This window comes from Athene noctua, chromosome 5 (genome assembly GCF_965140245.1).
Source record: "Athene noctua chromosome 5, bAthNoc1.hap1.1, whole genome shotgun sequence".
Lineage (NCBI taxonomy): Eukaryota > Metazoa > Chordata > Aves > Strigiformes > Strigidae > Athene > Athene noctua.
Genome location: NC_134041.1, coordinates 31738857 through 31759737, shown reverse-complemented (window position 1 = coordinate 31759737; position 20881 = coordinate 31738857). Strand labels below are relative to the sequence as shown.

Genomic DNA, 20881 nt, shown 5'->3' with positions numbered 1-20881 from the left:
AATTTAGTAGTATATCAGGTCATGTGTAATACCTTCTTATTCACTTTTTTATATGTCACCTTTCAACCACAAGTATTTTAATTTGTTTCTGTGTGTGTGCACACACACGCGTGTATGTGTTGATTTTGGAGTGATGCCCAGAGTTTCCCAACTTGCATTTGAGGACTGTACAGGTTAGGTGCTATACAAACACAACTGCTGTTCTTGTGAGGTTGTATTAATAGTCTTCCACCTGTAAAGCCAAACTTCTTGTTATGATTTTGGTTATACAAGGCTGAGAGGTGAAGCAAAATATAATTTTAGAAATTCCCTGTTACTGAAATAAGTTTCTTAAAAATATTATTTAAGTGTGTATATTTTTTTTGTTTGGCTATCTTGTGGAAAATGCAGGGGATGAAGAGCAATTCCTTTTTAATAGCAGAGTTGGTCAGGATATGTTTAATTTAGTCAAGACAAAAATTATTAGTCTTTGGGTGAAGCTCAAGAAATTGAGTTCCATTTAGAATTAAAATAAGCTGTTTATCTACAGCATTAGTATGTGAAGAGGAGGATTTTCCTCTTTACACGATTGAGAGAGTGAAAAGGACAGTAAGGTTACAGTGGTAGAGGGGAAGAAAGAAGGTAGAAGACTCGAAGAGACTTACCTATACAGCTGTTGGATCATTGGAGTTGCGATTAGTATGAACTGCAGGATTCGTACCACATTTCTATCTGAGTGCACTTTTTGCCTAGTTTACTTTTCCCAAGTTGAGTTTGAGTTTCTTTTTGGCCTGAAGAGTTGCAGATGATACGACTTTTCGTTCTGCTATATTTTTAATTGCTGAATTGGAGGAATGAAGTAGTAGACTTCCTAAAATCATTAGTAATTTTGATCATGTATTTTAGCTTTGTGTGTTTAGTATGCTTCATGTTTGTCAAGGAAATAATTAATTTGTGATATGTCAGAAAATTAGGTTCATGAGTAGTTGTGCATGTCCTTGTAAATAGTTTTACATTTAGAAATAATGACACTGTTAAAGACAGTCAGCTAGTACATGCCTGGAGTGATGCAGGAGGAAAGGATCCTCTGCTTCCCACTGTTGCTTGTTGTACAGAGAATGAAAGCTTATTGAGGCTCATACCCTCAGTGTCTGCACAGCTCATTGAAAACTCATACCCTCAGTGTCTGCAAATACAGCTGAGATAACATTGACAAAACTAAGGATTAAGTGATTGAGAAGAGTGCAAATTCAATCCCAGACAAGGGTGGCACCGTAATGTACTTTCCTGTAAGTCCAAGCGTTACTACTGTTTTACTCTGAGGGCTCTCGGATCTTGTCAATATGATTTGTCATGTAAATCCAAAATAGTGTTCTGAGGTAATGCTGATGCACGTTAGTTGATGAAAGCAGAAATTCTTCGAACTGTTGTTTGTGACTTTTTTTTTTTCTTTTCTGGTTAAATGTGAGACCTAAAGAAACTTTTCATTCTAATCTTATTCAGGTATTTATCTGTCAGACTTGACGTACATTGACTCTGCCTACCCATCAACAGGGAGCATTCTGGAAAGCGAGCAAAGAACAAATTTAATGAACAACATTCTTCGAATTATCTCAGATTTACAGCAGTCATGTGAATATGGTAAGCTAGTGTGTAAATATTGCAGTATTAAAGAGCACAACTTCAAAAATCTTTAATATTGGTCTGCTGTAATGCAGTGGCCCAACCCATTTGAATGCCACTAATGCTTTCCCTCAACCTTTCAGCCCAAAAGATGCTAAATTTAATAATTCAGTAAGTTTGCTGTGGTATTGTTGGTTACGACAGAGCATCAGCATGAGGAGACAGTATAAAATTGCCCTTTTCTTACATACATTTTTACAGTACATATTTTCTCATGAAAAATGAGGAGAACCTTGTACTTAACAGTGGTTTTACTAGTATGTTATAAGCTTGTATCCCTGTGTTTCATAATTTTATGACTGAATTCTAAAAATAGTAGGATTGCTTCTGGAGTAGTACTTTTACTAAAGATAATAAAATATGTTCAGCTTGTCTTTGGGACATTTATAGTTCTGTTCATAGGTCAGATAATGTATTTTTTCTTCAAAGGTGGTCTCCCTCACAGTCCTGTCCAAGTTCTAATAAAATCATAAGACTGCATTTGTGATGGTGGATTGTGTTAGCACGGGACTGTGGCTTCACTGAAAGCTCAATATAATGAGAACGTGGGCTGTGAAGGAGTCCTCAGATACAACCTTCTGGCTTTGGGCCTTCAGTTTGGCCAGGGGTGTGCTCTCACTTACATTAGATGTGTTCTAATAAGCAGAGCAGCTCTAGGGGGCTACATACTTGCCATTATGAATGTGGGGAATGTCAGCTCAACGCATGACAAGTGCTACAAAGGACAGTAATTTCAACATCAGTAGGGACTGTAGTTTGTACCTCCATCTTACATAAAAAGGCAAGAGATCTGATTCTGTTTAAAAAGTTTCTGGAAGATAACTTTGCTTACCAATGAATGGTACAGTGATAATGATTGTCATCTGTTCTCCAGATATTCCTCTGTTGCCTCATGTCCAGAAGTATCTAAACTCAGTGCAGTACATAGAAGAACTACAAAAGTTTGTAGAAGATGACAATTATAAGTAAGTATGAAACATTATAACCAACTAACTCATTACAAAATAATTTTTATAACACAAAACCTGTCACTTTTAAGAGGGCACTGGTATTGGGGGATTATGTGTCTCAGATGCACCAGTTGCAAGTAGTGAGGTTACAGTAGAGTGCTGTGTTCAAGACAATTTTCAGCATGGATGGCCTGTCTCCTTCCTTTTATATGCCTGACTGCATCAAGCCCTAGCTTTCAGGACTGTTTGGTCTGTTGATTTATCTGCAGACCTCTTTAATTGTTTGCTAATGAAGACTCTGTACTTCTGGCTCACATGTAACACTGTTCAGTCAGTAAGATGGATCCCGTGATTGGAGATAGCTTATGTCACTTTTCATCAGAACGAAGTCATCTGTGCATCCAGTCCAGAGATCTTACTGAGGGTGACTTAAGGCTTTCACGTTCGTTTATATTTCATTTTCATTTTGTATTTTACTCTTTGATTTGGTTTCACAGTGTGAGTAAAATGTAAACACTTGATTTTTTGAGAGGCAAGATTGTCGATCTGTGTCTGCACCTATTCCTCCCAGCATGCCACCCAAACCAGAGGTTTCTACTTTCCTTAATTAAAAGGTTATTACTGTATTAAGTGATTTGGCACCCAGCAAAACTGGGGGATGGAAATCTCTGGCAAGAGGCAGGAACTAGCCCTGAAGATAGAAAGAACTTCAAGCAAATCCATAGCATATGAAAACAGTTTTTGTTCATTGGCTGATCTGGTTGGGGAGGTTCCCCACCCATTGCCATCCTGCCTGCCCAGGAAGTTTGTCACCTTAGTTGTGTTGAATTGGCTGCTTGTGTAGCTACATTTGAATGGTGGGAGGGGTATGCACACTAAAGGAACAGATATGCTTTACCATTTCATAGCCCTAACTTGGATTTACTAAAAGGCAGCAAATGGGGATCCTTCAGTTTATATCAAAGAACAGTTAATGCGGGCTTGACACTTGGCTTCCCCTCTGAGGTTTGTAAATTGTTCTCTTCATGTTCGCATGCAAGCATCCAGCTTCACCTTTTTGCTGAAATGTTCTATAGCCTGACTTTTGAAAGTATTGCTTGCTTATCACTGAGAGTATCACTGAGGTCAAACATTTGAAAGGGGAAAAAAAACCCGAAAAAAAACCCCCAAAAAACGCAGCCCACAAACCCAAATTTGCAGTCTGCTGCTTAGTGGCATATTGTTTTCACAAATTCCACACTCCGCTTTCCTCCACCTTCACTAGGTAGGACTCCCTACTAGTGGGAATTTTACTGCTTAAGGAGCTGCAGTCTCTTCATCCCATACAACCCATGTCTTGATAGCAGGGAAATGGAGAAAATTGCATGTAGTGTCGAAATGTAGCTGCTATTCAGAAAATCTGGTTTTATACCTATGGGTTTTGTACGTCTCCAAACTGATTTTTTTTTTATGGGGGAGGAGTGTGTTCTGAAAAACTATTCTCACTGTAACTATTATACTTTTATCCCCTAAGGTGTCTGCAAAAAGGCTGAAGTTAGAGAACAGCTGTGGTGACTTGAATACATTTTTTCTTCCTAAAGGATTTTATTTTATTTTTTTTAATTAAGTTTTAAAATTGTAATGAATCATTGCTAAACTGCCTGGGGTTGGGAGGAAGAGAAGCTGTCGAACTTCAAACTTTTTCTCCTCGAAATTAAGTAGATGCTTTTCCAACCTTGCAGACTTCAAAAATTCTAGTTCTGTAAACTGTGTGGACAAGATAGGCTTGATCTTTCTGGAGTTCTCTGCTGCTGGAGTCTACACAATTTGTGATACTGTTGGAAATGACATTAAAAAGTGCCCATTGTGAAAAAAACTTGAATTATGGATGCAGTCGAGTTGATAATGTATTTTCCAAAATGTAAAAGAAGAATTTTGGCTGTTAGATCAGTCAAGTCAAAAGGCTTGGCCCACTACACTAGTGCACTCTATAGAAAAAATTTAAAATATTAAGTGTAGTAGCTATAAATATTTTAGCCAGGGTAGGGGGAACAGTTGTATACTTTCTATTGTTTCCAGGTTTTGTGCTAGAGTTGTGGTATCATCACTGAGTTTCATGTATCTGCTAGGACTCCCAGGGCCATGTAGGTCCTGGTTTATGTGTGACTATGGTTTCCTTGGAGGGTGGTGCCAATGCAGAGCAGTGGCCTCTTCCTCTGCACCTTCCCCGATGTGGCTTTGACACACTTGCTAACAGCTGCTCATATGAGGCTTTTGCTCACAGAAGGTGAAGATGGCAACTGGTGGCTGTTTGGCTGCGTGTGGCTGGCAGTGCCAGCTGCCTTGGGCTCCCTGATGCAGGAGAGTTTGCAGTGCTGTGCTGTAGCCAGGGTTTTGCTGTTGAGTCTCGTCAACGTGGCATCACAAACCTGTCCTGTTCTGTATGAACCAAAGCACAGACTCATCGACTATATTATGCTCTAGTATGCCATTTTTTGATTCCTATGCCCTGTTGCAGTAGTAGGGTTTTTTCTAACACACCCCACCCCCCCCACCCCCCACCCCCCAAAAAAAAAAAGTTTGGAAATAGTATGTGCGAAAAACAGCTATGCACAGTTTGTATTAACTCTGTAGTGTTTCTTGCAATTATAGAAACAGGCAGTTTTCAATTGTAAATTTTTTAAAAATTAATTTTTCAAAAACTTTTATATGCTTCTATTTCCTGATAATTTTCCATGCTTCTTTAATGCAGACTTTCATTAAAGATAGAACCAGGGACCAGCACCCCCCACTCTGCTGCTTCCAGAGAAGATTTAGTAGGTAAATGCTTAATAAATATGAGAAGACTTGAGGTTGTCAAATGCATTATTTTTGAGTTGCGAAGATGGAAAATATTTGCCTGAGGCTAATAAAGAAGTGTGAAGTATAAACACTGTATATTTGTAATAAAAAGTCTCAAGGTGATCTGTAAAGAAATTCAAGGAATTGAGTCAGGTTTTTTGGTTCTTATATGTATTGTGGCACTAACTTGTTAGTGTCATTTAGGGTGAAGAGCTATTAAGTATTCAGTTCTTTGTTGTGTCTAGACAGAAGGACCTTCATCTAAACTTCATAGTATAATATGCTTCCAAAAATGTATATTATTTTTGATCAATGCCAAAAGTGGTTGAAGGCAGGAGTTTCAAAATGTAGGATCAGTAGGACCTGTTGAATGCCAATGTAGCTAATGCAGCAACCTTTAGGACTTGCAAAATACTTGTAACTAGGTGGTCTATTTGAAATAAGTGTGTTTATTTTTAATCCTGTGCAGAAAACTGAAAGTAAAGGGTTTTTAATTATCAGTACAAGTGTACCAATGAGTTTTATTGCAGGCTATCACTTACAAATTGAGTTTAGGAAGTTTTGTGCAAGACTTTCACAATTTTCTGAGAAGTAGCCCTGACAGTAAATCTAATCGGGAGTAATGTCTTTTTTGTTCCCAGGCTCTGAAGTCGGAGCGTCTCCCCAAAGTGGACGGAAAAATGTTGCAGCTGAAGGAGCCTTGCTACCACCGACACCCCCTTCACCTAGGAACCTGATATCACATGGACACAGGAAATGTCACAGTTTGGGATACAAGTCAGCATTTTATTTATCTTGAAAAGCCTAAGCTTTGTGAAGTATCATCTTGCAATACAAAAGCTTTCCTTTTAAATGTAGCATGATTTGTACACAGCATTTACAGACCAATATGTGGCAAAAGAGCAAGCTCAGAACTAAAATGGTAGTATCCCAACCGAAGAGAATTAGTCAAAATAGGAGGACTGTGCAGCTGTTACAATGCTAAGAATAGCCAATGAGTTAACCAAAATAGGCTCTTTCTGAATGACAAAACTGTCGCTTACAGCAACTCAATGCCAGGGTAATTCTTAAAGCAATTACTTCAGTTTGAATTTTAATTGGTATTTTTATAGAGAGACCTCCTTCGTAGACTTTCATATAACTTTGTATAATAATGGCTTCAGGTTTTTTCTGTGTAGGTGTACTTTGAATTAGTGTCTTGATCACTGTATCATCAATTCCCTTGTCATCTTTTCAAAATGGAAGATTGTAGCTATTTAGTAATTCATCTCTTAACATACATTGTATAAGTTTAATGAGCTAGAATGCAATTCTAAAGTTCAATTATGTAAGTGTTATAGTAAGACAAGAATACCTTAGTATATTGAAAGTAATTTTTAAAGTACTCCTGACTTTGCTGCAGGAGTGTTGTGCAGTTTTAAGACTGGCAATTCCTATAGATTAAATAGAGTTTGTGAACAATTGCATATGACTTGAGCTATGATTTAGTTTGGTGTTTGGAACACACTGCATGCAATCCTTCAGGATGTTAAAGCAACTACTTTTGAAATGTATCAAAGATAATGTTGTAACAGTTTTATCCCTGTTCGTTTCTAGTTTCATACACAAAATGAATACAGCTGAATTTAAAAGTGCAACATTCCCCAACGCAGGACCAAGGCACCTACTGGATGACAGTGTCATGGAGCCTCATGTCCCATCCCGAGGGCAAGCAGAAAGCTCCACCCTTTCTAGTGGAATTTCAATAGGTAGGAACTGTCAACATATTGGTGCAGTACATGATCTTTTAATACAGATTTTAGCATGATTAGCTGGTGATTGTACAAGCAGTGATACTATTCTAAAAAAACCAATTCTGTTTCGGAACAAGTTTGAGAAATGTAGGTGGAGAAGGGTAGCAGACTTTTGTCAAGAGTAGATAGTAATTTAACTTTCAGATACTTCACCATGTTAGAATCTGCTTCATTTTTGTAAGTTATTTATCTTCAGTTATTTAGGATATTCTTTTGAGAACAACTGTTTTCTGACTTTCTTATATGACAGCAGTTGCTCTTTTTTCCTGTTACACACAGATCCTTAAAGTGGAGGCAGGGCAGGGCAAGTGCCTCTTGGATCCACCTAACTGCATCCATTGAGAAATGGAACCTCTATCACAGTCCTTCTCAAAATTACTAGCTTGATAGAATTCAATGATATTCAGGTTTTATGCGTTTATGGTAAAGATTTTTGTAGTGTGATGCATTGCTTTGGATAACTTCATTTTAAAAAACAGTTTTGGTTTTTAGCCTTCATGAAGAGAAACAAGGTCACACAGTTTAAAATTATGCTGGTTTTAGGAGCTGTTCATGTATTTTCTTGAGGAGAAAGCCATATTCTGAGCAAACATTAAATATTTTTTTGTGTGGAAAAAGTCAAATATCTAGAGACAATAATTAAAAAAAAATACATTAATAACTAATTCTGTGGAACTATCTTAGATCAAAGTGGTTTGAACCTATTCACGCCAGACAGCTTCCACTATTAAATGTGCATTGCCTGTCTGTTTTCTACAGGTTCTCTGCTGTGGCAAAGTTTGCCATTTCGCAGTCATCCAGCAGGAATGATACTTCTCATCAGCGTACAGCTTGCATTCTCAGGGACTGCACAGTACAGGAGAACCAAACTTTTGTCATCATTTTTGAGATGTAGCATTGCCCTTTTCTCAGTGCAGTTTTTTTACTGATGCTTTCTATCTAAATCTCGAAGAAACTTCTCTGCAATTGATCCTTTTTTCCAGGGTACATTATTTATTTACCTTCATTAGAGCCTTGCAAGGAAGGTTTGCCAGAGCTGATAGTCCGTTTTTTCATGAGATACAATTAAGAACCAGTCAGCATCTAGACATTTTGGAGAACACAGGGTTTTCCTACTTTGTCTCATCTCTGAGTTTTTCAACTCTTTTCTTGGTTAGCTCAGGCATGGCCTTACTGTCTTGATGCAGTCACCCTTACCAGTTGCAACAACATTGTCACTTTAGAAGACTTTTATAAATCATTTGTAAAACAGCAACATTGCACATTTCATGTAAGATCAGCATTTGTGGTTAGAACTTCCCCTCTCCTGTTCTCTTCCACCTCCATCCTCCCCATACGCCATAGTTTTTATCACTGTTTTGACAGTCCAGCATTGTTATTTCTGCTACGTCTTGATTATGAAAATTTCGATGACACAAAAGATTAATAGAGGTGTTAGAAATATGTATGGAGGAAGGAAGTAAGTTCTGGAGGCTTGAAGTATCTGTTACTGAAGAATTCTTGGAAATATAAGTTGTCTGGCATTCTGTACTGCTACCTCAGCAGGATTTAAGGAAGTTGATTGAAGCTGCTAAGCTCCTCCATCATGTTTGAAGTAGTCTGTTTACTCAGTACTTGGAAATAGTACAGTCACTGCAGCAGAGAGGAGGTTTACAGTATTCTACAACACAACTTCAAAAGATAGTCAAGGAAACTTCTTCTGAATGTGTGTACTGAAAAGAGTGTTATTCCTCACCTTGCCCATAAATGTGGATTTAAACCTGTTGCTCTAAGCACAGGACTACCTTTTCTTAGATATAAGCCTATATAGGACTTAACTTTTTGGATAAATGATCCCTCTTCAAAATATGGACAGTGTTTCTGACATGCCAGCACCTTGAATGTGACCTTAAAGAGTACTTTAAATCACTCTTGTGTTTTGAGGGCTTAGAGGTGTTCAGACATTTCCAGTCTTTTCATATTGAAGGATCTGATATAATCTGTCTATATCAAATATCAAAAAAGCAGCAGTGTAACAGCAGTGTCTATAGGATGCTTGTATGCAGCACTGTACCATTACAGTGCTTTATCTAAATTGTTAAGAGTATATGTGTTTATGCTTTTTTTATCAAGCCCCCCATCTTAGTTGCCTTTGCTGTTAACAGATTACTGTAATCCATTTATAATTTGCTAAAGCCATTTATAGGCATGTTACAAAGATTCATCACAGTACTGTTTCTTTTTCTAGTGGTGAACACACCAACTACTTCATATACATTAGGACTCTTCCACTTGGATTTCTTCACTTATCCCTGTGATAGAAGCTTTCAATATCTGATAGAGATCAGTTAGAGCTTCACTAGGTTTGAGATTCACAAAACTCTGTTCTGCATATAAGCATACTAAAACGGAGCAGTTAATCCGCAATATGTGTGTCTCTAAACTAGAAGCACACATTTAAGTGATGATGGGTAATTTTGCTTGTGTTTTGCTGGAAGAGACTGATTCATTCTGGGAAATGGTGCATTGCATACAAGAATTTTTACATCAATGTAATTAATCTTTCAGATACAAAGGATACTCTAAGTGAGTATTTTTCTTTGCAGTGAATGATTCCTAAAGCAGCAGCAATGCAGAAAGTGACTCAGGTCTGGGATTTCCTGAGAATAGGCCTATCTGTAACATGACAGCCATGGTCAGAGATTTGACAATACCGAACTGAGTAGGGAAGCGGACACTCTGGAAGCGAGAGCCACCCTGCAGGAAGACCTGGATAGGCTGGAAGAGTGGGATAGCAAGAACCTTATGAAGTTCAGCAAGGACAAGTGTAAGGTCATGCACCTGAGCAAACATAACCCAGGAGTGCAGCAGAGGCTGGGATCTACCCGGCTGAGGAGTAGCTCTGTGGAAAGGGACAACTCGCTCAACACAAGTGAACAGTGTGGGGCTGCTGCAAAGGAAGCCAACAGGGTGCTGGGGCTGCATCAGCAAGGGCATCACCATCAGAGAGAAAGAAGTGGTTATCCCACTCTCTACTCAGCGCATGTCAGGCCACACCTGGAATACAGTTCTCAGTTTTGGTCCCTGCTATACAAAAAAGATGTGGACAGGCTGGAGAGGGTCCAGAGAAGGGCCACAAAGATGATCAAGGGACTGGGCAGCCTGCTGTGAGAGGACAGGCTGCGAGACCTGGGTTGGTTCAGCCTTGAGAAGAGAAGGCTTAGGGAAGACCTTACCCCCATGTTCCAGCATTTAAAGGGTGGCTACAATGACGATGAAGACTCCATTTTTACAAGGAGTCACATGGAAAAGATGAGGAGTAATGGGCACAAGTTACTCCTGGGAAGATCTGATTGGACCCAAGTGGAAAATTTTTCACAGTGAGAACAATCAGCCCCTGGAATAATCTCCCCAGGGAAGTAGGTGGTGGATTCCCCACTGGGCACTTAAGATTCAGCTGGACAGGGTGCTGGGCCATCTTGTCTAGACTGTGCTTTTGTCAGGAAAGGTTGGACCAGATGATCCTTGAGGTCACTTCCAACGTGGTATTCTATCATTGATTTATCAGCTTCTTTTCTTAATTTCGGGGTCTGGAGGCTGATATTTGTACATTCAACTCATTCTGCAAAAACCTAGAACTCAAAAACCAAAAAAGATATAGCCCCCATTATATTAATTTCTTGTGCTTGGGTCAAAACAGTTCTTGTTCCAAGAACTATGAGACTGTGTTCAGCAGACATTATTATTAACATTAGTTATGCTAGAGTAAGCGAGGTGTACATCTGCTTCTGTTGCTGTTTTACTTTATAATGTAAGTGCTCATTATCTGCACAAAAGTGAGAAATCTTTTTCCAGCAGTGCCAAGGCTATCCTAATTAGAAGGAAGAAACACTTGAAGAGTTGTATATACAATATCAGATGGGAAATCTCTTGAATTCAGGAATGTAACCAGGAAACAGTTTCTTCTAAGTTCTAAACATTCATTATTCAGACAGCTACATTTGAGTGTCATTTGGAGTTCTTTATAATCACATAGAGAATTAAGATCTTCAAGGACACGATTCATCTCGTTCTTAGGTGGGTGGCTAAAAAGAGGTTATATGACTTGTGTCCTTAAAAGTCCACTTCTGATGACTACAAAAAGACTTTTGACAGGTGAGACATGAAAATACAGACAGATGAATACTGCTGAAAATACTGTCTGATTTGTGCAGACAATCCAGGAGATCTGCTTTTTTCGTAAATTGGGACAGATGCTTTTCCTTTGCAGTGAACGTTCATTGAGAACCCCCACTGCTTGTTATCAGTAAGTTTCAAAGCTACAAGATAGTTTTATTCTGCGATCCCTCCTTTTTGATGAGGTTGCTGTATACTCTTTCAAAAGAGTGACCTTGCCCTTCTGAGGTCTCAGCATTGCTCTTGGCTGGGTTGAAGGAACCACCTGCATACTCTTACCAGCTGTTCTCCTACATGTATTTGCCTGCTGTCACCTCCTCACCTAAAGTAGGATAAATAAAGATACTTTTACAAGATTGTGGTTCCACTCAGAAACAGCACGCAACTTCCTTTCAATCATATTTTTCTTAAGAAACATGGTTTTCTAATAGTTGTTGATTTTAAGTATTTTTTTCATGCTTAAGCTACTCATAAGTATTGCAGCAATGTTCACCTTGCTTCATTAATGTTCTCAGAAGTTTTGGATTTCCACTGTTTCTTACGAAATGTTCAGCTGCATTACTGAACATCTTTTCTGAAGCTGAATTTGTCTACAATGGCTAATTGTCCAGATAATTCTGTAGAGGTAAAGTGATGGTGTAAAATAGACTCCTCTTTTCATATATTGCTTCTCTGTGGCTATTCTCCTCCTACAGCACCTAACATATATGACACAAAGTAATTTTGCTTAGGAGGTTTTCTTTTAAGGGTGCAGTCTCACGTGTATACCACATAAAAGAATAGATGTTGAGGTATGAACACAGAAATACTCAGCTGAAATAACCTGAGAATATAATTTTAGGTGTTTAAAAATTCAGAATCGTGTTTGTAGCAGTGTTGAATGCAAATTCTTTTCTAACTTGGGAATGTTTTCTTTCTTTCTCAAACTATTTGTTTTCCACTTATTTTTCCTAATCTACAACGATATGCATGAAAGCTCTGGAAAAACTAAGTCTCTTGAACATTTACCTTCATTTGTGTGTTCCAAGCATTTGAGAATAACTTAAGCTTTATTCTAATGCAGAGAAATTAATGCTGCAGGGTCAAAGGTATTTTAAATCAGTGTGAATTAATACAAGAAAAGTGCCTTTGTAAGAACAGTACACTTTCAAACCTGAACTGGCATAAAATGCATACAGGAATATCAGCATTTTAATGAATTCCTCTATTAAGTTACCATCCTGAAGTACTTGGATTCTACAAGGGATTATATTTCTCTCTAAATAAATGAAGTATAGGTGTAGGTATACAGTGTATGCATTTGCTTTCAGGTTTTTGGCAGCCTATACAGTAGGGAAGAACTCTACACGGCCAATGTTTGTTTGATTCCTTACCCTGTAGTATACTGCTCAGGCGTTTAGGACTCTGAGTCATCAGCAGTTTGCATCAGAAGATCAGAGTTTGAGTAGGGTATCGGGCAGAAGAAATGTTATTTGTTGGGTTTTTTAATATTCCATTTAAAAGAGTATATAGATGCCTGTCTCTTGCCCTAAATGTGGATACCCTGTATTAGTGATAGGGTAAATATGAAAGCTGTGTTATACTTTTGGTTAAAAATGTACATGTAGGTGCCTGGATTTGAGCAAAGGAGAGGCATATACAGAAGTTCTAGAATCCTGTTTCTTCCCCAGTCCTTATGAGTATTGTTTGGTCCGAGGTATGTGCTTTGGGTGTTTTGACGTTAATGCAGTTGTACAAACCCCCTCTTTCTGCCCCATCTTTATCCATTTGGTTATTTGCTTTTCTTAGGTTTTCACAGTGAAATTCATTATCAGTGATGGTATTAAAAGTTTGTGTTGATTCTCTGGCATCATATTGCTTGAGTTGGTTGTCAGTCTTCACGCCATTTGTATTTGGTTCACTAGCAAGCCAAAGCTGAGGTATTTAAACTAGGTATTTAAACTTTATTGTAGAACAGTTAAATGGTAATGAACTACTTCAGTATATATGAGCATTTTTAGTATGGTCATAGACTCAACAAGACAGAATGTAACTTTCAGGGCATGGAGTCTATCTCCGTGATTTTAGCTGGGCTGTACTGTGCTACAGCAATTGGATGTTCAGGCCACTTGACCAATTTTTTGTGTTTTCACATTAGAATTTCAAGCTCTGTCAGATCTGTCACCGGCTATAGTGACTAGAGCTCTGAAAACACTGTGTAACTGGAGCCAGGAGAGTGTCAGTTGCAGATTTGAGAAGGGGAAAGAATTTTTAGTCTGAATACTTTTTAAACTCTTTGGGGTTGGTTTGTTTATATTAACACCTGTTTAACTTTGGGGACTAACTTCTGGATAAAGGAAGCCTGTGTTAAATGTTCAATATCCTCAGACTTTCAGCAATGAGTGGATGCTGTAACCAGGGGGGAGTGGGTATGCAATGGTGTAGGCATTCTCTATCACCTAACTGGGAGCCTAGCCTCACGCTGTCTGTGTGGCTGTGGTGTGGATATGAGAATGCAGAGCTGTAGCATGTATATGCATGTCTACAAATGCAAACAGAAAATTCACATCTGTGTTCAGCTGCAGTACTAGAGCTCTGTGTAAATGATCCTGAGACTTCTCAGATAATCATCAGCACAGCGAAAAAAACAGTTTGCCAATTGCTATTATTCCTAAGATAGGAAAAAGCTGTCATGTTATGTGATAAAGAGAAACAAAACTCTAATATTTTTTTAATCTTGTACAAGAAATTTTAAATTTTATTAGCAATGAAGAAAACTAGGAAGATAGTGGTTTATGTCAAGTGGCTTCTTACATAAAGCCAAAACTTGGGTAGAACATTAAGTAATAGAAAGCACTTAAACTACCTAGGATTTGTATTAAGTTTAACCTGAAGACCTGCTTGAGGTTGTTGGAAAAACTCAAATATTGAGTACATACTTGTGAAGAATTTAAGAAGGTGATATATTTTTAAAGTACTGAATGAATGAAATATTTCCAGTTGAGGTGATAGTCAAATAGTGCACTTAATGTTTAAACAGCATTTGGCTAGACATCTAACTTTTATTAACTTAAAAATAGTTCCTTTCACCTCTGTTTTGTTTTGGAGGGAGGGATGTAATGCATATTCTTTTGCTTTTTGGAAAATATTTGTTGGGGTTTTTTAGTATCGGAACTTTTGTTGTGCAGAAAGTCTTCTGGAGTTTTTAGAATCTAAAATATCCTGTTAGAGATGTTCTATATATGTTTTATGTTCCATAAAAACTGTTTAGGCATCAATATAGATGTTAAATCAATATCTGTCATGTTTGACCCACTTTTTTCCAAATTAACATTGCTTTTAAAAGTAATTGGCAATTTCTATATAGATTAAACTTTTAAAATTAAACTTCTTGTTTATGAATCCCCTGAATTCATATGTTTTGTAACTTTACTGATACTGTAATAAGGTTTATCACTTTCTGAAAGATGACGTTTCAGCTCTTTTGCTCTAGTTTACATTTTTAGAAAGCAACACTCCCTTTTAAATCTTTCTGTAGACTACTTAGTGTTTCTTACACTGTACTTAATACAACTTTCTTAGCAAAGCTAATATAGTTGCCATGAAAATGTCATTTCAGATGAAATTTTAATGTATCAGCCTACTTTAAATATAAAAAAATGGCTTCATAATACAGTATTGTTAAGAAGATCTAATTATGTGAGTTTCTGTCATGGCCACAGTGAAGTAGAACTCTAGTCATATCAAAATTGCACTACTTGTTAATACAGAGATAAATCTATGCAGTAATAGGGAATTAAGTAAGATTCTAAGTGTCCCTAATAACTTCATTGTTGACTAGATGACTAGGTTAAACAGGAATTACTGCATCATTTTGCAGCACAGATTGCTCCAAGTAGCAACAAGGAAAACTTCAATTATGTGCAAGGAAACCTTTTTTCAGATGCAGGTTGTGAAACAGTGTAACAGGTTGCACAGAGAGACACTGGAGTGCCTCCTTGAAGAACATGACTATATGTAGCCCTCAGCAATCTGATCACCAAGTTATGTTTGTTCTCACTAGAGTGTTGGACCAGATGGCCTGAGAAGGTCTTTGATCTTACTATAAGATACTCTACTATAAACAGTCTTCCTTAAAGACAGCTTGGAACTGCCTAAAATAGCTCCTTAAAGTTGTCTCTGAATTCTGTCAGATGTGATTCTGTCTCCTCATCCTCAAATCACGCTACTTATTTATTTGAAGAGACTTTGGATATTGCCTTACAGAGAGTGCTGCTGTGTTTTTGTTTGGATGAAATAAATCATTGAGCTTTTCACTGAGATGTAGAATTTGCTGAAAATACTGAGTTATTTCTTCTGAAGCTGATAAGCTTTGTTGTGGGATTTTGCAAAGACTTCTACCGTAACAGCAGGCTCCATCTGGATAGGTTACTCCAACTGGTTATTCCAGTTTTGCCTTTATGAATCTCTCTGGCAGTATTCCTGTATAAAAGTGCATAGAACAACATGGGAGTTCAGTCCACATATTCTCTTATTTTTGCATCATGCAGGTCAGATGTAAACTGTGCTGAACAGAACTTCTGATTATTTTTATAGTCACTTTTTACTCACCTGCCTTGTGGCACCAGAATGAATGTTTGCTTACAGATTAGGTTTGTCACTTGGAAGTAGGAGCACTTACTCCGCTGTAGTAACTGTGGCTCTTAGATACGTTGTCCTCGCAGCTACAGAGGAACTTTAAGTCACAAAAGTATTAAGTAACTGTACTTTTCTTTTGTGGACAAGCTACCTGCTGCTGTAACCTTTTAAGCAGTTGAATGCTTAAGGATCAATGATCTGAGAATGTAAGTACTCAAATCTTAAAGATGCTTCTAGAAAATAATTAGTCACCTGTTGAGTATTGTGCTCCCCTTCTTGTGGACCTTTTTGCCTAGCTTAGGAGCCAGTAGCTCCACTGGAACATCGCTTTTATGTGTCTCTTAGCGTCTTCCACTATACAAGTCCCTTCTACTGTAATGTGTGAACCAGGTTAGGACCTTCCTTTATGAAAATTTCAGGGTAAGCTGAGACCAAATGATCTAGTATCCCTTAGAGATCATGTTAATATGAGGATGTTGAGCTAATGTTTGGAAAAGAGGCATCGAGGTTGAATTGACTTGGCAGATAAAGGCATGTATTTTTTCTTGGATCTTGCACAGAGAGAACTTCACTCCATGCTGAGATTTTCATGGCTCTTAGCTGGAATTACCCCTGCTGTGTGTGAATTTTTATTGCCTCCATCTTTACTCTGTGTTTACCCAGTGGATATCCAGACTTACCTTTGTACAGCTTTAGTCTTCAGGACACCACTCTTCCCTGCTGATTTTCTCTGTAAAATTACAGGGAACTTGTTCCCATTTTCAGCCTTTGTTTCTCTGTGAAAACCCTAAGTAAGGTGCATTGATACAGGGTTGGTTTTTTTTCAATTTGTTGAAAATCATTGTGAATCAATTAATTTTTTTTATATACTAGTTTTCAGGAGGCAGAACAAACAAGTTCTCAGGTTTGTGTGCCAAAAGGTGGGCTTTTAGCAGTGACTGACATTGAATTAGGCTGAAACTGAGGAGTTGGGACCATCTGAAGACAAAAACACATTTTGGCTTGAAGTGGAGGGTGAGAATGGTGGCTGGCATGGGAAGGTGGTCTGGTTTGAAAGGTGAAGAGCTTGTGAGACCACAGCTTGAACATAGTTTATAGTACAGTTAGCAACAAAAGTTACTGAGTTCTTAACAGCATTTCTATAGTGATACATAGTTACTGATTTTTAACAACATTACAGAGAACACTACCTTGTGTCTGTATTTAAATACTGATTTTTCAGGCTAATGGAATTTACTATAATTGTAAAGTTAATATGTTATTTATGGGCTTGCCATGAGTGGATGCATCAGATACTTGGATTTTGTGTTTTTCTTCTACTTTCAGTGTTTAAAATAAAATACTTGTAGTAACACTGGATTGCATTGTGGAGCACAGAAGGAAAAAAATATTGTTGTGATCTGAGTAGGTAGGAGATAGTTTTAAAAGTTGTTTAAGGCTTCTCAAATTAGCAAAGCCTTCTAACGGATTGGAGATTCAGCAGTAAGTTTGCACTGCTGCAAACTTGCACCTCTGTGTCATGGCCATGTATGACTTCATAAGGAATTACTTAAATAACTGACTTTTCTTCTAAAATACAAATCTGCATTTAGGAATTTTGAAAATGCCTTTCTCATTTATTAGCAATCATTTTCTTCAACTTCTTAATGTGCACCTAGACTCAACCCCTTCAAATCTCTACCTTGGTTTATGTGAAATTCCTGAAGCAGATCACAGAGTTTTTTCATTGCAGTATTTTTGTGAAGTATATTTTACACACTTAAATATTCTGAGGAGAAACATACAAAATTGAAATTACTGTAGATGATGGAATAAAGTATCATTCATTCTTACTTTTTTCAAGGTAGCAGTGATGGTTCTGAACTCAGTGAAGAGACTTCCTGGCCAGCATTTGAAAGGTAAGAAAAACTGCCACTCAAAACCTGCACTTCTCTATTCAGACATTGCTACTTACAGTCTCTCAATCAGTCCTGAAAGTGATGCTTTATTTTAGTGATCTAGAGATCTTCCGTACATAAGAATATTAATAAACTGTAGTAAGTTCACCAGATCTGTTAAAGCAGCAGAGAAGTACTTTCTGCTCACAGTTAATAGGGCTTTTGTCTAATTGGGTGCTTACTCATTGCACACGTTCTTCTAAACAGCTCAACCAGAATACTATTAAACCCCAGATATTTTTCAGGTTTCTATGTTTGTATATCCTGTGTATGCTGTTCATGTGAACTATATTTTTTCATTTTCACCTTCCCTGAGATACTTCATCTGTTCTTAGTCCCTTTGTTCTTGTCATTGATATTGTCACCTATTTTGTCTCTCTCATCTTCACTTCATTGTTACTTGCCCTTCTGTTACATGGGGAAACATAGAAATTCCCCTTGCTAATGTCTGATTTTGTGGTCCAGAATTCACTTCTTGTTCCTTTTCCAATACCTGCAAATTCTCAGGTGACATTGACTGCTTCAATCCTTTCCCATGTTGTATTTGAGAATATGGAAAAAGCCAAACAGCTGTAGTTTAATATAGTAAAAGGTGGAAATTTCATCTTTCCACAGCTGAGTAAGATGCACAATACAGTGTGTAGATCGTTTATCTAACTCAATTTCAGGTAATTCATCAGCTTCAGAGTTGCCATGGATGCTTTGAAGATGTGTTTTGTAGCAATTTTTGTCAAAGAACTTTATCTTTATTGTCGTGAACTGTTACCACAAACCTTATATTCTGCTTGAATTCATTGAAGCAGTTGAACTTCTGTGTTACTTTTAGGAAGAAATCTTTGAAAATCTCTCTGTGCCAAAGGTGAACTCTTGATATTTCATGCTATAAATACCATTACATACATGATGAAATGCCTTACGATTCCATTATGTAAGCAATAAGAACATTCCACATGAGAACAGCAAGAAAATCTCTTAACTTTTATGTGCTCAGTGATGCATTGATGCAACCTGTAACATTCAGGTTTTCTTGATTTTTCCTGCCTTGCTGCCTTACAGAATTAATGAGTTCAGGTTATTCTCAAAGCAAAAAAAGTTATATGGAAAAGCCTTAGACAAAATGGTGAACTGAGTGCTTTTACCTCAAGTAACATAAACTGAAAAGTTTTAGTAAGCCTCAGGCTTAAGCTCGTGGTAACACTCCAGAATTGCTGTGTGGCCTTCTGAGACAAAGCAGTTTTTCATCCTTGTCCTAATGAGAACTGGCTGGTCCAGACTCCCCCCATTTAAAAGGTTTGCTCCATGTCAAACAATTATGTCAGAAGACTCCTCCTCCTCCAAATTCCACTTGCCTTCAGTACTTTCTTTTCTCCTGAGAGTGCTTTTGAGAACTCTGAAGTTGTCTGTTTTTCAGGGTGAGTGCTCTTGGCTGCTTCTAGGGAGAGGGATTGGGTTCCTTGCAGATGTTCACAATATCATGTGTGAAATGTCTAGAGATACACAGCAACCTTGTGTCTGTTCCTTGGTTTATAAGATGATGAAGCATGTTTTGGTATTTAATAGGTATTGCACTGACATGCAGATGTCAAAATTACAGATAACTGGAGGAGTTTCTCTAGTTTTGATCTGTACAGTGGGTTTGCGTTCTTGTAAGAGTCTTTAAATGAGAGAGGAGCATTAGTTGTCTGGAATGAACAGCTACTGGCAAAACTGGGATACATCCAGTGTTATTAATGACTGCTTCCTATGCAGTGCAAGTGGGAATTTCCCGGTGATTTAGGAACAAAATCTTTGGCTGGGAGGGCTTAGATCTGCCTAATATGCCTAACAGGAAGAAAAGGGATACTCCACACACAGATTCCCCAGATAACCGAAGGAATAGTAACAAATATTCTGGTGTTTCTGGGCCCTCCTGTTGTTTGTAACTGGGAAATGCAGAAGGCATGAGAACTAGAGTCGCTAGTTTTCAAGTGCAACAGAAACTTAGTTGGAAACTTGAGAAAGAGCTTTCAGTGTTGGGATGTCCTTTACAGCTAATCAAAATTACTTGAAGGACTGTAATTCCAAGTCCTGACAGTTATATCATGTTAAGGGCAGTATACTAAGTGGCTCTTCAGTCTCACAGGTTGTCATCCTGAGTGTCTCTGAATAGATTTCCCTGAAACAGCTCGAATCCCAAGAGTGATAGCCTCCTTGTTATGCAAAAAAACAAGCTTAAAGATAAGAAAACGTATTTAATTTGCATGCAAAATACATGTGCATACAAATATACAGCTCGTATTACAGTTTTCTTTCCTTCATATTAAGATTTTATTTGTCTATATCTTGAATATATTTTTTGAAAAACTCATTCATAAATTCAAAGATACCAGTTATGTTGAAAAGCAAATTCTAGGATAGATTAGATGATAATTCATTAGTCTATTTGATAATTCTTCTTGCAGCAAAAGCAATAGTTTGAGCTGGTTTAAAAAAACAAAACGGCAAAAAAAAACCCCAAACATTTTTCTTCTTTAATGCTGCTGACCTTTACTGTATCTCTTCTTTAAGCCTGTTTGCCTGCTCTATACTGAGTGAAACATGACAGTGCTGCTTGCTTAGGTTTCCCATTCTGAGAAATACTGCAGCTTTCCAGCTAATGCAAAGCTCCTCTTATAGGTGACAGATTGTAGGAGATTTTGCCTATAAATTGTAATAGGTTTGTACTTAACTGTCTGCTTCTGCAGAATTGGAGCTGATTTTCAATCTTTCAGCATACTACAAGCAACTAGAAAAACAGATAAAAAAATAGGAGGTGAGGACAAAGTGCCTATGCTTGTGTTGACTTAAATGGAATTCAGTGGGCTGAGGGGTCTGATCCAGAAAAACAAGGTTCAGTGAAGCAAAGCGTTGTTCAGAAGGCAGGTCTACAACACAAGTCCTGGCTAGAGATAACAATATAGACCAGGTT

At 37.7% G+C, this 20881-nt stretch overlaps 1 protein-coding gene across 2 annotated transcripts in view; it reads left to right on the top strand.

Moving 5' to 3' along the window:
• The window catches only part of RALGPS2 (Ral GEF with PH domain and SH3 binding motif 2), a 129504-nt gene that overhangs the window by 88208 nt on the left and 20415 nt on the right, over window positions 1-20881 (top strand). For both annotated transcript variants that reach the window (XM_074906968.1, XM_074906967.1), the window contains exons 12-17: window positions 1483-1620; window positions 2537-2627; window positions 5344-5411; window positions 6074-6209; window positions 7029-7180; window positions 17841-17895. In XM_074906968.1, the coding sequence (XP_074763069.1) occupies window positions 1483-1620; window positions 2537-2627; window positions 5344-5411; window positions 6074-6209; window positions 7029-7180; window positions 17841-17895 (640 nt within the window). The remainder of the gene's footprint in view (window positions 1-1482; window positions 1621-2536; window positions 2628-5343; window positions 5412-6073; window positions 6210-7028; window positions 7181-17840; window positions 17896-20881) is intronic.